The following is a 16,937-nucleotide window of genomic DNA, read 5'->3' as shown; positions in this document are numbered from 1 at the left end:
TTATCACAAACTAGGAAATGGAAGATTGGGGCCATTAGGGATTATACCGAGCTAATCGCTTCTTGTGTCCTTTTGACTCTCTCCATCTCTGGTGTTTCTTTAATTGATGTTCCAGTGCCAACATCTTCCTTATATGCGATCTTTATACACAGAAGTAGGGTATAAAAATGAAGGTCAGAGCAGAGAGGGTCATCTTATTTTCTTACTTTGGCAATTTAACTGAATATGTAGGGTGTGATTCAGTAACAGTCTACAAGTGACAGACAATTGAAACAATAATGCTCAACATAGCTGAAAATAATTAAACCAGCAGAGTTAACTGTAAACTAACTGAAACATGAATTAAATGAGGACAAGGAAAACCTTTAACAGACATCACAAGTAATAGTAGATGAGGCTACTGTTAGAAAACATGTTCAACTGTGGAATGAAACTAAACCGATTATTGTTAGATTACTGCAAATTGATGAATTTTGTTAAAAATTGTCTCTGCATATTTAAAAAGGAAAGGAGAAAAATACAAAAGGTGAGTAGGTTAGCAGTGGAAAAATACTTAGGTAAAAAGTACCAAGCTGAAATTCTTTTGGTTTTCTTTAGCTCGCAGGATTTCAGGTGTGTCTTTTACTGTAGTGACCTTCCCTTTAATATGTTTAAGCTCTGAAGTGTACTGAAGCTATAAAACAGAGTGAAAACCAACAGTGAGAAAACAGGAGCAACAGCCAAGAAAACATTGCAAAGACAACGGGGAGGAACTGATCTGCTGTCTCCAGTGGCAGGCGTATGCCACCTACTGTACTTGGCTCCATTGACATCATTGGAACTGATTGTACAGAGGTGGTTAAAGCTCACACCCGTTCACCATGGTGACAAAAGATGAATTTCATCCCAGGATAAAGCTGAGGAATTTCTGGGCTGTAACAAAAGCTTTATCTACATGTTCATGTGATGGCTGTTGTAGCATGATTGATTGGGAAAGGGTGGGAGGTAACACAAGACCTAGGTGCACCAGTCACTGTGGAAGAAGCAAAAGGAAAACAAGGAAAGGAAAACTGCAAATGCTAGAATCTGAAACAAAAACAAAGATGATGGAAGAGCTCAGCTTGTCAAGCAGCATATGCGGAAAGAGAAACCAGTTAACGTTTAGGGTCAGGGAAGTTCTTTTTCAAGAGATGCTACTTGACTGGCTGAGTTCTTTCAGCATTTCTGCTTTTGCTATAGGTAATCATATAGGTGCAGTGGGTGTACATTGGTCTTCATTGTGAGATGATTCGGGTATAGGAGTGAAATGGCTTACTCCAATTGCACAGAGCTTTGTTGAGACCACACCTTGAGTATAATGTACGGTTTTGATCTCCTTATCTGAGGAAAGATGTTCTTGCCATAGAATGCAACAAAGTTCAGCAAATTGATTACAGGGATGGCAGGACTGACGTATGGAGAGAGATTGGGTCAATCAGGCTTATACTTATTAGAGTTTAGAAGAATGAGAGAGGATCTCATAGAAATCCATGAAATTCCAATAGGACTGGACAGTTTGGATGCAGGAAGGATGTTCCCAAAGGCCAGGGAGCCGAGCTCAGGGATCACAGTCTCAGGATAAGGGATAAGCCATGACAAGACTGGGATGAGGAGAAAAATCTTCTTTTGGTGAGTAGAAATCTTTACCACAATAAGCAGTTGAAGCCAAATCATTGGACATATTCAAGGAGGAACTAGCACAGTAGAGGCCAGCATTTATCAGCCATGATAGTATTCAATGGCAGGACAGGTTTGAGGGGCTTGGTCACCTACCCCTGCTCCTATTTTCTTTGTGCTTGTGTTCTGATAAAGGTACCATGGTATTGCAGGGGATGGAGGTCCAGGATATAGACACAGAGGCAATGAAAGACCACTGATGTATTTCCATGGCAGAATCACATGAGGCTTGGAATAGTTGATGCTCCCTTGCATCTATTGCCCTTGTCCATTTTAGTGGTAAAGGTAGCAGGTTTGGGAGGTGCTGTCAGAGTAACTGGGGCAAGTAACATGATGCACACTCAAGCCACCATACACCAGTGGTGTAGGGAATGAATGTTTAAGGTGCTGGATGGAGTGCCAGTCAAGTGGGCTGCTTTGTACTAGATGGTGTGAGCTTCTTGAGCTGTCCTCATCCAGGCAAGTGGAGAATATTCCTGTATGTTCCTGACCTATGTTGGCAGATAGTGAAAAGGCTTTGGGGTATTGGGAGGTCACATACTAGATGGAGGGAAAAGGAATGAAAGAATTGTCTCTCCATCTTGAATGAAAATAGTCTTTTGTTACAGCGCTGTTGAATTCCATGAAAACATACAAAGCAAAGAATATGCACAAACAATATTGATGTTTACCATCTGAGGTAAACATGTTGGACCCCAGTTGTCCAGACAGTAACAATGACAGTGCTTAACCCCTTCCAGGACAACAGCAACATTCTTCCACCTTGTCCCAAACCAAGGCGGAATTTTTAATCTCCAGACATGTATTACACTGAATGGACAACACGTGCCTTGTTCTCTGTTCCCCTCCTATGGCCCAAGTATTATGGGATACACTTCGCAGTAGAATAGCCAGGTTGATCCAAGACCCTGGTTAGCGATTTAAGTCAGAAACCAGAAAAAGTCTTGGTTCCTGAAGGAGTAATCTGAACTGTGTGTTAGTGAGACTTTTTGACTTACTGTGCTGAAGTTCTTCTGGTTCTCCCGCACTCTCTGTATCTCAGGTGTGTCAATTACAGGAACATATTGTGACATGGTCTTCTCTGCTTCAGCTTTGTATTGTTTCTAGGATAACAATTCAGAGCGGTATGAGAGTTGGCAACAAACAAGCACATTTCTCTCTGTGCTATAGAAGGTTCATAACGATAACACTTTGTCCAAAGGTAACTGATAATAGGAAGCCCTTACTAAACTGTAATGTACAAGGAACAACATTCTTTTGTGCTTTATTTTAAGGGCAGGCACGGTAGTGTAACGGTTAGCGTAACGCTATTACAGTGCCAGTGACTCGGGTTCAATTCCCGCCACTGTCTGTAAGGAGTTTGTACGTTCTCCCTGTGTCTGCATGGGTTTCCTCCGGGTGCTCCGGTTTCCTCCCACATTCCAAAGATGTACAGGTTAGGGAGTTGTGGGCATGCTATGTTGGCGCCAGAAGCGTGGCGACACTTGCGGGCTGCCCTCAGAACACTATATGCAAAAGATTTATTTCACTGTGTGTTTCGATGTACATGCGACTAATAACGAAATCTTATCTTAATTAAGCTGCTTTTTGTTTCGTATTGCTTTTATTTAAATAGAAGCAGAGGAATTTTATCAGAGAGCAAAGATGTGTTTGGTAAGGTATTGCAACAATTACATACATACCTACCAAGTGGCTTACTCTTATGTTTCATATACTCTTATGAAGCATAATTTTAATCTATTGGACATCAACCACTCATTCATATTGCTCTATTGCACTCATTCACAGCAAATTTTATAGTCAGAATTATTCAACAACATCAAAAAGTCACTATCTGTAAGATCCCCCTCTAAATCACACACCATCCTGACTTAGAATTAAACCATATCTCCTTCATAGTTGTTGGGTTTAAATCCTGGAACTCCTTACCCAGTGACAACATGGATCACCTTCACTAGAAAGACGGCAGAGGTTCAAGAAGGCAACTCAACACCATCTAGCTACTCAAAGGCAATGAGCAATGCACAATAAATGCCAGGAATGCTAACATCTCATAAATAAATTTTAAAAATTGAAGCACAACTTCAACATTGCTAAAAGCGGACAATTTCAAGTGTATTTTGGCCACAATTTCCTGCTGAGGTCTATCGTATCAAAGGGAACACCAGCATTTTACTCAGCACTACTCAGCAGAGCACTGAAGCATTATATTGCACTTGGCCCTGAAATCTGAACACTGTGAGTTTTCATACCCCCAGTGTACTTTAAAAAAGGCATTAACTCAAGCTGTATATCATGCATTATTGCATAATAGCAATAACAAACAAGGTGCTGGAGGAAATAAGCAGATCAGGCAGCACCTGTGAAGAGATTTGGATAGTTGATTTTCAGGTTGATACCCTTCATCTGAACTGAAAGATAGAGGGGAGATAGCCCTTCCAGTTCAGTCGAAGTGTCTCGACCTGAAATGCAGACTTTCCATTTCCCTCCACAGATGCTGCCTGACCTATTGAATTCCACCAGCATCGTGTTTATTGCTCCATATTCCAGTATCTGCAGTCTCTTGTTGTCTTCATAACAGTAGTGCCTAGCATGAACCCCTACGATGCCCTTATGATGCAAGGATGCCATATGATTCTCTGATGCCCTATGATGCAATTGATGCTCCTGTAGGAAAGAATTACCCACAGCTCAGGGTACTGAGGCTGGCGTTGGGTGAGCCTGGCAAGTAGTGGGGCTGCTCAGTGCTGAGATCCACAGCTTGAGCCGCACCTTGGCTGGGGTAGTGTGAATGGGCCATTGTTGGGGGCTGGCAACAGCTGCTCCATGTGTTGACAGACTGCCTGGATCCTACAGTCTCTCTCATCAGTCTGTCAACAGATGCTGTAAATCCCCATCAACTGCCCACGCTCACCCTGCAGCCTAGGGTACTGCCCTGAATCCCTGGTGACTTTCATTCCAGCCTGTCTCACCCCAGCCCTCACAGGGAGCCTCTCCGCACTGAACCGCACCTGATTCACTGGGAGCACCAGCAGAGTGTAGTGATTGGTGCCAGGATCCTGAGCCCAGGGTGCAGCATCCAAAAAAGCAATGGTTCACGCCAAGTTCCCAGCACAGCAGTGTTGTCATTAAGACATGTCTGTACATGTAATGCCATTAGGAACCCTTTTAACACCAAATCCATCTGTTTCCCATTTCCCGGGGATGCATTCTGAGCTCTTAAGAAAGAAACCAGTGTAGCTGTAATCACCATAGGATATGAGAACAGAATTAGGCCATTCAGCCCATTGAGTCTGCTCCACCATTCAATCATGGCTGATTTAATGGGTCAGGACAATGGATAACAGATCACAGACAGCACAAGTCAGAAAACTGAGGCTACGTTGTGATTTGCTCTATGTATTGCAGACAGAACATAGCAGGAGATCACAGGTGTCTAGGAATCATTGCCGCGTGTGCCAGCAAAAACTTATCTGAAAAAAATTATCACTAAGTAACATGAGCAGTGGAGGAGGCATTTGTTAATTACCAGTTTACAGTGGAACTCGCCGTGATACTTAATATTTTGAAAAGTGAATCTCATAAAACCTTTCATTACAAGCAATTTTATGTAAAGCTGGATGAAATGATTGCTACTCTAATATTATATTCTGCGGTGGGACTGCAGCTGCAAACTGACATAAATTGATTCTCCTTGATCTTAAAATTCTCATCTTTGTTTTCAAATCCACCCCATCTACATCTCTTGCCGCTCCTTAACTCTGTAACTTTCTCCAGCTGCTGGAATTGAATTTAGGAGCCAAGAGGTAATGTTGCAGCTATATAGGACCCTGGTCAGACACCACTTGGAGTACTGTGCTCAGTTCTGGTCGCCTCACTACAGGAAGAATGTGGAAGCCATAGAAAAGGTGCAGAGGAGATTTACTAGGATGTTGCCTGGACTGGGGAGCATGCCTTGTGAAAACAGATTGAGGGAACTCGGCCTTTTCTCCTTGGAATGACAGGATGAGGGGGGACCTGATAGAGGTGTATAAGGTGATAAGAGGCATTGATCGTATGGAAAGTCAGAGGCTTTTTCTCAGGGCTGAAATGGTTGCCACAAGAGAACATAGGTTTAAGGTGCAGGGGAGTATGTATAGAGGAGATGTCAGAGGTAAGTTTTTTTTACTCAGAGAGTGGTGAGTGCATGGAATGGGCTGCCGGCAACGGTGGTGGAGGCGGATACGATAGGGTCTTTTAAGAGACTTTTGGAAAGGTACATGGAGCTTAAAAAAATAGAGGGCTATGGGCAAGCCTAGTAATTTCTAAGGTAGGGACATGTTTGTCACAGCTTTGTGGACCGAAGGGCTTGAATTGTGCTGTAGGTTTACTATGTTCTATGTTCAAACATGGGATGTATTTGTGCTCTAATGCTGGCCTCTTGGGTATCCCCTAATTCAGTTGGTCTCCCATAGGCAGCAATACCTTCAGCTGCTATGGACCCAGGGGCTGGAACTCCCTCCCTAAATCGCTCAGACTCTCTCCCGCTCCTTTCTCATTAAAAACTGCATATTCAGCACTGCTTTTGGTCAGTTACTCTGATATCTGTACTCTGCTCTGTACTCTGTACTAACTCACTGTAACTGCACTGTGTAATGAATTGACCTGTACGATTGGTTTGTAAGACAAGTTTTTCACTGTACCTCGGTACAAGTGGCAATAATAAACCAATACCAATACCGATCTCCTAATGTGGCTCAGTCCTTTGGAATGCTTTGCTGTCTTAAGAATACTATATAAATGAAAGTTGCAGTGATGGTACTGCTGGTGGAGGTGAGTTGGGATTACATGATTTGTCAAAGATGCAGAAGTAGGCCCTTCGGCCCACTAAGTCTAAACTAACCATCAAGCATCCACTTACATGAATTCCATTTTATTCTTCCCACATTCCCATCAACTCCCCCCAGATTCTACCACTCTTTTATTATCTAGGGGCAATTGAAAGTGGCCATTTAACTTACCAACCTGCATTTCTTTGTGAAGTGGGAGGAAACCAGAGCACCGGAGGTAAACACACACGGTCACAGGGAAAATATGCGAACTCCACACAGGCAGGGCCAGACATCAGGAATGAACCCAGTTTGCTGTCGCTGTAGGCAGCAGCTCTACTAGCTGTGACACTGTGTTGCCCTCAATTTGGTGCGGCCCTTTAAATACTTGCAGGGTGGTTTTCTCCAGGTATCCCCGAGTAAAGGGGTTGAACTTTGGAAATCCTAACACGCATGTAGAATGTAGATCTTTGCCTCAGTAGACATCAAGACAGCTGAGAATTGGAAAGTCCTTAAGTCAGCCATTAAGGTAATAAATCTGGAGAGTGGTGTCTGGGAACAGTATATGCAAAGAAGAATCATCTCTGGACCATTTGGTATTGGACTGTTTCCACATGTCAGCTAGCAGCTGGGGAAGGATGGGTCACCCTCTGCTGATAATACCCTGGTCTTGCTTCCATTCCTTCCATGCAAATACACCTTTGGGGTATTCCCCAGGCCAGAAGGCAGTGGAAGCTCAGTCACCAACTCTATTCAAGGCCGTGATAAAAAAAAATCTGGTTTCTAAGAGGGTATGGTGATGAGGCAGAAAGGATCAGCCAGGACCAAGCTGAAGTGCAGAGCAATCTGAAGGGCAGAGCAAGCTCAAGGGTACATTTGACCACATAGCCTACTCCTGCCTCTATTCTTCATGTTCCCATGTCTTAAATGGTCCCATATGCAGAACCTGGGATGGACACTTTGCCAGAAGTTGGTTCTACTCTGTCACCTACACTGATACACAAGAGGCAGCCCCATTGCAGGAATTTCACAGGGGCATCAGATCATGTTTATCAAATACACAAGTAACAGAGCTGAAGACAATTGGAGATGGAAAGGTGCGCATTACCTGGCTGCTCAGGTACTTCACATTTTGAGCATGAATAATATCAGGTGTGTCAATGACCGTGGTGTAGTTAGATTTTTCCTTTTCGGCCAACTGTTTGTATTTTATCTAAAGATAAAAGAACAAGTATTAGCAAATACAGAAGTAATATTTCAGTCAATTAATGAATCAATTCAGTTTGCTGGTCGTCTTAGCTGAACCAAACATTGGCTTAAGTCTGTTGTTTTGATTGCTGCCTCCATTAGCTCGGTTGTAGGCAGAGCCAATGAAGGAGCAAGAAATTCACCTCATCATGTAAAACCCTGTGCATGCTGGAAGCCTATGATAGAAGATGCTGGAAAAGCTCAGACTTTTTTCTCCAGCAAGCCTCTTTTCAAATACATTTCGACTTTGCACTTTTCTTGCTGTTTTGGCAACAATTTTAAATTGGAAATTCTTTGGAACTCCTGAAAAATAGTCAACATTACATTATTGTCTGTGCGACCTTGCTGTGCACAGATTAACTGTTATAACTGCTGCATTAAAACAACTTTGCATTAAAATAAAATTTGTGCAAAGCACTCCAACAATGCACCTCTTTTTTTCTATTTTCTCTTTTCACCGTATCAAAAAACTTCACTGATGATCTTTTTAAAATAAAAATCTAGGAATACAAGTTCCAAAATCCAAGGTGCAGAAACTGAATCCATGTGGCTGGGGTGTGGATAAAACCTTGAATAACACATCAAAATAATTCCATACAAGTGAAAATATCACTAATAATTGCACCGAGCAATTTCAACCCTTATAATCAGTCATTAAGTTAGACAAAAACGCAAATGCTATTATGTTAACAGGACCAACAGAATTACTGACATTAGATGAGCGAATCTTTCATATCCACCATCCACTCACCTGGCTTAAAATATCTGTGGCATTCTTTGCTCTGGCAAGGTCTGGTGTTTCGTTAGCAAGTGCCACAAGCCCCTTACCCTTTATTTCTTCCTCCAACGATCTCTTGTACTCTTTCTGTGATAACGAGAAAGAAGAGACAATTTACCACACTGCTTTTTAACTCTGTGGAATAAAAGTATGGGGAGGACCTTCAGTCATGAAATATTTGGAAATTGTCAAATTCAAGCAGAATTGTGTTGGTTACCACATAAATTATGCTTTGAGTTTAAACAATTATTTTTCATGTTTTGCGCTCTGGCAGCTATGCTAAAAGCTTTGATGAATAGGGAACCTTGACACACTCTTAGTCAAAAGAAGCTAAACATGCTCATTAATCTATAGATGAGGAAGTGGTGAGGGATATTGATTTCCTTCCATTTAATTCAGTGCAAATTTAATGGACTTGCATTTACTACATACAGTATGTGGTAAAACAGGTGGACACATAAGGCAACAATATGTGGCTATTAGTTTTGTTTTCAATACATTAACACCATTAGATTGACCTCCCGCTAACCAGCTTAAGCTCCTGCTGCTCATCTGAAGCATCTGTATCATCATCAGTCCATTTAATCTGGCTGCTCGACAGACTGAACTTCATCTTCAGAGATAATGGTATTAATCAATGGAAAGACCATGGATTACCTTCACACTCTTCTTTGATGCTAGAGTAAACTATTGATAATATTTGCTACAATAGTAATGCAAGGTCAAGTAATTTGGGTATAGACTCATCTGTCAATAAGTTGATGTGACAGTTCATCTTTCTTCCCCAGAACTGGAGAAGTTGAGTTATGCGGAAAGATTGTCTAGGCAAGGTTTAGTTTCTTTAGAAAAGTGGACAGTCAGGGGAGAATTATTCAAGCTGTGTAGAATGAATAATTTTCCTTAACAGAGGGATCTATCACAAAGGCGTGTGGATTTAAGGTAATTGGTAGATTAGAGGCAAATTGGGGAAATAACACAAGAGAATAGTGGGATACTGGAACTCACTGACAGAAATGTTGGTGGAAGGATAAACCCTCATCACATTTATATAAAGTGGAATGTCTGACTTGCTGTAGCAGTGGCACAGTGGTGTTGCAGGTAGTGCAGCTGTCTCAGAGCCCCAGCAACCCAGGTTCAGTCCTAACCTCTGGTGCTGACCTCTGTCGTGGAGTTTGCACGTTGTCCCTGAAAATGTTTCCCATGGATGCTCCGGTTTCCTCTCACATCCCAAGAACATGCTGGCTGTTAGGTTAACTGGTTATTGTAAATGACCCCAGTGTCAGTGGCTGGTGGGAAAATCACAGGGCATGTGAGAGAGAATAGGTAACAGAGAAATAACAGGGAGGAATGGTATTGATGAGATCGCTTTGAGAGCTGGAATAGATCAATGGGCTGAATCACCTTCCTCTGTCATTAGGAAGTATGAAAAATAACTTGCAAGGCCATTGACCAATGTGCCAGCTTTAACACCAAGGACTGCATAGCAAGGCAGACCTCTGTTTCTCCAACTATACCACACCTACCTCATTCAAAATGTGTGTTGCATTCTTTGCTCGCACCATCTCTGGAGTTTCCTCCAACACTGTTAAGCCTTTGCCCTTAACTCCATGTTCCAGATCCTTCCTGTACTCTTTCTAGATAAATGAAAGAACAGGAAAGCTGCAAAGATACTGGGAAAAAAAGCAGATTTACCGCTCTTCATGCAAAACATAAAGTGTTTGGACAGCCATTAAGACCAGACAACAGAAAGAACACACACATCTTTTGTTGTATGAAAATAGACAAGAGACCAAGCACAGTTAGGTGACAGGAATTCAGGCTTTCACAGAAAAGCAGTCACAAACGTTCATTGGATGCACTGTCTTTAAATAATAAAGGCCTTTAATTGTTTGGTTACACATTTAGCAATAAGTGAATATACAAGCCAAAGAGTAGTAGTGATAGTATTTTTCAAAATGTTCAAAAAATGTAGAGAAATCTTTCCCATGACTTATTCCAATAAGTATTGCAAATATTATGTAATTCAACAAAATATAAAGATGTATATTAGTGAGATTACATTTCAAATTGTTAAAAGGAAAAAGAAAAAAAAGGCTGTCTACCTCACAGCCTATCTTAGTTGCGTATCTGACATGCAACATTGCCGGTGTAATCTCCAAGCCAGAAAGGTTCCTGCCTTTTATGTGCTCTTCCAAATCCTTTTTATATTCTTTCTATTGATATTTGGGAGAAAGAAAAGTAGAGAAAAACTTTTTAACGTAAAGGAAAAATATGTTCAAAGTGTGTACAAGAGGCATTCAATAATTCTCCGAGATGATTTCTGGAAGAAGTGCTTGTATTTACAGAGTCACTGAAGCTGGTGATACTCCACCTGTTGGGAAATTGCTGAAATGGGAATTTAAAAGGTAAAACAACATCAAAAGAGAACATTTGTAAAAATTATTGGGCTTTATCTCAAGTTGGCGGGAATTCAAAGCTGAGGAAGTGGTGTTTCAGTTGCAGGGATGAAGGTGGCAGAAGACAAGAGGTCTGGAAATGTTATGCGACAAGAAAGCATCTGAAGCAGGATGCGGAAGAGTGACCATGGAACCCAAGGTGGACGTCATACAATTAGAGGGACAGCAAATGTTCGCAGACTGATGGACCCATCCTCAGGACAAGTGTAGGCTGTTCAATTGACCTATTTCAGCTTCTATTTTTTATGTTCTTAATTTTTCATCATTAAAGTTGGAATGTCTTGGTCAGTTCTGAACAGTAAATCTCTGTACAGCTCAAATTCACCAGAATGAAGGTGCAGACCCTCATCACAAGTTAACACTTCAGCTTAAAGTGTCAAGTTACGAGGACAAGCTTCACAAACCTGGCTTCTATTCTCTTTGTGAATTGAAGAGTGATATGCTTCAGTTGTTTAAAATCCTAAAGCAATTCAACAGGGTAGATACAGGGAAACTTTTTCCTTTGATTGAGTATTCTGGGACTAGGGGTCCATCATCTTAAAACTGGAACAAGGTCATAAAGAGCAAATTTAGGAAGACTTTTTCCCACACTGTGAAATGCAAATTTGGAATACTCTTCCCCAAAAGATGCTAATTCTGTTGAATGTTCATTTCTGAGACTAATAGATTTTTGTTGGGTATGAAACAAAGGCAAATATTAATATGTAATATGTAAAAGTTGAGCTAAAGATCAGCCATTATCCAATATAATGGTGGGGTAGACTCGAAGGGCAGAAATGGTCTACTGGTTCAGTCTTTTACAACCTAGTCAGAAGTGAAAGAGGAAACTGCTCGGAGTTAAGTAGACACTAGTTTAGAGCTGACAAAACAGCAACATCTGCAGTTAAAAAAAAGGCCCTCAGCAGTGGGCTGGCTGACTTCACTTATGCTGCTGAGAAATCTAGATTTAAAATCAATAGCGAGGGATGGAAAGTGGTTTTCACTGCTGTTTATAGTCAACCCTAAGTGAATGTACAAAGAATGCACACTTTAGTTTTTCTTACAATAAACTTTTAAAAATCCTCTATTAACCCTGAAATGACCATTTTGATCTGCATTAAAGTTCAGTTTATGACCCTTTCAAACAGATTAGGCAGTGTGAGCTAAAACAGACATGCTAAAAAAGAATGAGCTCTTTCTTTTTGTTTCAGATTCCAGCAGTTTTCAAGACAATGTGAGCTCATGAGTTGTTTCATTTTCTAAATCTTGCCTGCGGAAGAGTCAGGTGTACTGATGTGAACGAGACCACCAGCTATGCAACTTGCCCTCGAATATCTTCCCTGGTGCCACTGTGAACCATGACCAGCTCATTCCTGGCAATGCATTAGGAGCTGGACCCCTTTTATGTATCACGAGGATGTAGCACGTTGTCAGACTAATCAGATCAGGCAGAAGCAGGGTTCAGCAAAGGTTCAGGCCATAGAAAAAGCATTTGATTATACTAGGCCTGTGTATTCTGGAGGTTAGAAAAATGGGAGGTGATCTCATTGAAACTTACAGAATTCTTACAGGGCTTAAGAGGCTGAATGCCAGATGTTTCTCTTGGCTGATAAGCCCAGAACCAGTAGTCACAGGCTCAAAATTAAGGGAAGGCCATTGAAGGGCAACATGAGGAGAAATTTCTTCAATCACAGAGTGGTGAATCTTTAGAATTCTCGACCCTAGGGAGCTAAAAGAGGCTCAGTTATTTATTTCATTCAAAGCAGAGATTTTGGATGTTAAAGGATATCAAGGGATATGGGGAAAGGGCAGGAAAATGATGTGGAAATGGAAGATCAGTAATGATCTTGTTGAAAGCCCACACCTACTCTTTTTATGTCCTTATGCTTCCACACTTGGATTTATTATTTCTCCATTACAATAATTCTGTGTCTGGCAGCAAATACTTGTTTTGACAACGAGGCTTTATACTCAACAATGAAACACTTATCATTGAAGGAGTCGGGCTTAAATATAACTGTTCATGGCAAGTCTGTGTTGTTTAAGATCGAGAGTGCCTTGAAAGTAAAACAGCCAGAATCATCCGTTATCCAGAACCAATTATGACAAAATGTTAAGCACCCTGCAGAAAAGGTGCTGGATCTCAGAACACACTTATTGAAGCACCCAACAAGATTTCTCTTGATGACTAAGAGTCACTGGAACTCTAATAGACTCATTAACCTGTATTGAAAATATTGAGGCATAGTGAGAGTAAGGGATTGGAATAGCTGAAGAACAGATAAGGCATTTGGAAGTAAAATCACACTTCAATATTTAAAAGGCTTGAATTTTTCAATTTTTACTTTTTGGTTTGGTTTGTGTGTTTTCTTTTCCAGATAGTATTGTTTGTCAAAATCAGGTATTTTCAGTTATTAAGAGCTTTAGATAAAGGCTTTGACCTTCAGTTTCTCTGGTAAATTATAGCTAAATTGTTAATCACAATGAACAATATTTGCACATTCAGAGTCATACATTGCTTACCATAATTTTACTAATTTCACCCCTCTCCCTCCTCGAGTTAACCATTCACATTACCGGCCAGATCATCTTATTATGTTCCAGTAAGACTTACATTCCTGTAAGATTTATGAGAATGTTGCCAGGACTCGAGGGCCTGAGTTATAGGGAGAGGCTGGGCAAGCTAAGACTTTATTCATTGGAGCGTAGGAGACTGAGGGGTGACCTTACAGAGGTGTATAAAATCATGAGGGGCATAGATAGGGTAAATGGACACAGTCTTTTGCCTAGGGAAAGGGAATCAAAAACTAGAGGGTATAGGTTTAAGGTGAGAGAGGAAAGATTTAAAAGGGACCTGAGGGGCAAATTCTTCACATGAAGGGTGGTGCATATATAAAATGAGCTGCCAGAGGAAATGGTTCATACAGTCCAATAACAACATTTAAAGGACATTTGGACAGGTAGATGGATAGGAAAGGTTTAGAGGGATGTGGGCCAAATGTGGGCAAGTGGGACTAGCTTAGATGGGCAACTTGGTCGGCATGGACGAGTTGGGCTCTATGACAAACAAATGTGAATGTACAACATCAGCATTTTAGGAGGTACATTCTCAAAGCAAGAAGCACGGTTGATACAGTATCAGCACTGAATTTTAGTGATATGAAAATAAACTTTAAAGCTACATTTTGGAAGTAGTTCTGCAGCAATGTTTGTTCAGTTATTATCAGTAAAAATCAAAAAAAATTTCAAGCCCTAAATATTTACAACAGTGACAATGTACAATTATAAAACTTAATACAAGTTTGACAGAACCTGTATATAAGTTTCTTTCTAATTTCCAAACATAACATTCTTCAAGACCACTGGAAGTGTCCAATTACTTGAAGAATACAAAGACCTAGCATTTGGAAATCTTGTATAGTTTCTTCAAAGACAGTTATTATTGGACAATACTGCCAACAGCAGGAAAGAACATTGAGTAGGTTCCCAGAGCTAATTTTCCCATTTATTGGCCTTACCTCACTCTGCATGTGCTGGGATTCCTTGGCAGTGAGGTAAACAGGTGTTTCAAAGTCCAACATTGCCTTCCCCTTCTCCTTCTCGTATTGCTCCTTGTATTTGATCTGAAACATTGTACACTGTGGTCACTCTTGGTAAATGATGAAGGTTTATGTGCTGCAGTTACAGTCCTCATTTTATGTCATACCCCATCCTATGAGTTCACTTTTCTTCCCTACCTGAGCAATAAAATCCTGGTAACTAATTCTTTCAAAAAGCAAATGTGGTCCATATAACTTCAACATCATTAGAGAAAAAGAGCATAGTATTTTCGCAGTGACACTAAAATATTGAGAGATATGATATATTTTTAAAAATGTAATTGGCTCAAAACAGAATAATTCGGGACATCAAATGATTTAGATAATGGTAATTGCAAGTGAATGTGGTATTAACAAAACAGTGATGGATTTCACTGTTAAAATAACAGTGGACTACCAATATATTTTATAAGTTTGTGAAGCAGGATGTCCTGTTAATGCACAAGGCTTCATCAAATGGGGTTGAAATGATTCTGGACTGTAAGATCTAGATCCTGTAAGTACCAGCTTATTTTTGTAAAGAAAAGTAGTTTGGCCTTTATTTCTCTTATAGCGAGGAGGGCTGTGTTGCTTAAATGGAAGGAAGTTACTCCCCCCACTCATGTTCAATGGCTACAGGATGTTATGTCATATCTAAATTTAGAGAAGATCTGTTGTTCTATTTCTGGATCTAATCTGAACTTTCAAATATTATGGGACCTTTTCTGAACTACTTTCAAAACCATTGATTTGGTGATTCAAGTACAGATACTGGCTAATACTATTATGTCTTTAGGGCTTTTTTTTTGTCCTTTTTCTTACCAAACAGCTTCAGTTTTGGTAGTGGGTTTAGATTTTTTTTATAACAAAATTATTCCAATTTATTAATATTAATTAGTTATCATTTCCATTTATCAATATTAGGTATTGTGATTTCAAGTGTGATTCAATACAATGTATTTTGTAACATTTTGTCTTTTGTTTCATGTACTTAGTGTTTTCTATTTGGAATTAATAAAAATATTTAAAGAAAGAAAAGTAGTTCTATCCTCAGACTTGATTATCAATGATGTTTAAAGCTGGGCAGGTGGGAGCAGAAGTTCATTGTTCCTATCCCTGGGGGTTAACAAGAGCTTAGTGTACAAGTGTAAAGGGGCACAGTGATGCTGCTGCCTCACAGGTCCAGGGACCTGGGTTTGATCCTTGGGTGCTGCCTATGTGCAATTTGCTTGTTTTTTCTGTGGGTTTCTGTCAGGTGCTCCAGTTTCTTCCCACATCTGAAAAGCTACTGTAAATCAATGTAGATTAGAGTCAATAGCAGCAAAGGGGAGCTGATGGGCATATAAGAGAGATGAAGCTGTGGGGCTAAGTATGAGGAGGATAACGAGACTGATGTGATTGCTCTGTTGGGAGATGGCATGAATCTCATGGGCCAAATATCCTCTTCTATTTCATAGTAAGTATACTTCCTAAATTCTGGATGAGTCTGACCACAATAAGTAGGATAAAGTTGCACATGCATATGTTCATTTTTCTTGAACTGACTTACTTGACTCTGTAACTCAGTCGCCTCCTTCAGATGTATTTGTCCAGGTGAGTCGGCCACCAGTTGGTAGTGACCCTTACTCTTCTCAAACTCCTTCTTGTACTGGTACTATGGGAGGGTCAAAAATCACCTCAACAGAGAGACTATAAAGTCTGAACAGTGTGGCCCATCTACAAAAATGTGCTAAAAAAGTGTTCATTATCCAATAAAATGTAAAAAGGCAAGTAAAGAAATCCAATCAAAAAACCGAATGTGGTGGATAGATTATGACTCATTGGATTACACACAATGGTTGTGCACATTTCCAAATGGAAGGAAGCAGGTTTACTGAGAAGTGCCTTTTTTTTGGTGGAGCTGACACAGTAACCATTAACAAAGTAATTTCCTTTGAACTGATTATGCCACTGATGTTGAATAGGTCGATTTGTTAAAAGTCATGGAATATTTTCAAAAATAAAACTAACAATAGGAAAGCTTAATATTGTGATGGAAGCAAAAATAACATTAAAACATGCATTTATATTAGGTACATTATTATGGACATCATTTTTTAAAACTTGTTTATACATGAATATTAAATGTTTTTGAACTTTTCAAATAGTTAATGAGAAAAGTTAGTCAACTTCTCAACTCAACTTTTTCTCAACTTCTTTTCTGGTATCTTTTGTTGTGAATTTATTTTCTTCCCTCACTGAAAGTTGAAAACACTATTATTCTTGTCATAGTGTACACTTATGCAGCCGTCATCAATGGTTGGTCACCATTGTCACCAAATAACAATTGTTGCCATTTATTCTGCACCCAATCCTCCTATGTAGAGGTTTCTTGATGTTCTTCACTGTCACTGGC

General features: G+C 40.2%; 1 protein-coding gene across 1 annotated transcript in view; it reads right to left on the bottom strand.

Moving 5' to 3' along the window:
• Positions 1–16,937, bottom strand: part of neb (nebulin) — a 269,812-nt gene that overhangs the window by 35,572 nt on the left and 217,303 nt on the right. The window contains exons 128-136 of the mRNA XM_052025719.1: positions 16,092–16,196; positions 14,483–14,587; positions 10,632–10,742; positions 10,053–10,163; positions 8,503–8,616; positions 7,612–7,716; positions 2,694–2,798; positions 569–673; positions 48–140 (exon numbers count right to left, since the gene is read on the bottom strand). Coding sequence (XP_051881679.1) covers positions 48–140; positions 569–673; positions 2,694–2,798; positions 7,612–7,716; positions 8,503–8,616; positions 10,053–10,163; positions 10,632–10,742; positions 14,483–14,587; positions 16,092–16,196 — 954 coding nt within the window. The remainder of the gene's footprint in view (positions 1–47; positions 141–568; positions 674–2,693; positions 2,799–7,611; positions 7,717–8,502; positions 8,617–10,052; positions 10,164–10,631; positions 10,743–14,482; positions 14,588–16,091; positions 16,197–16,937) is intronic.

This window comes from Pristis pectinata, chromosome 1, assembly GCF_009764475.1.
Source record: "Pristis pectinata isolate sPriPec2 chromosome 1, sPriPec2.1.pri, whole genome shotgun sequence".
Taxonomy (NCBI): domain Eukaryota; kingdom Metazoa; phylum Chordata; class Chondrichthyes; order Rhinopristiformes; family Pristidae; genus Pristis; species Pristis pectinata.
The sequence above is the reverse complement of the archived record's forward strand: the minus strand, read 5'-3'. Positions and strand labels throughout refer to the sequence as shown.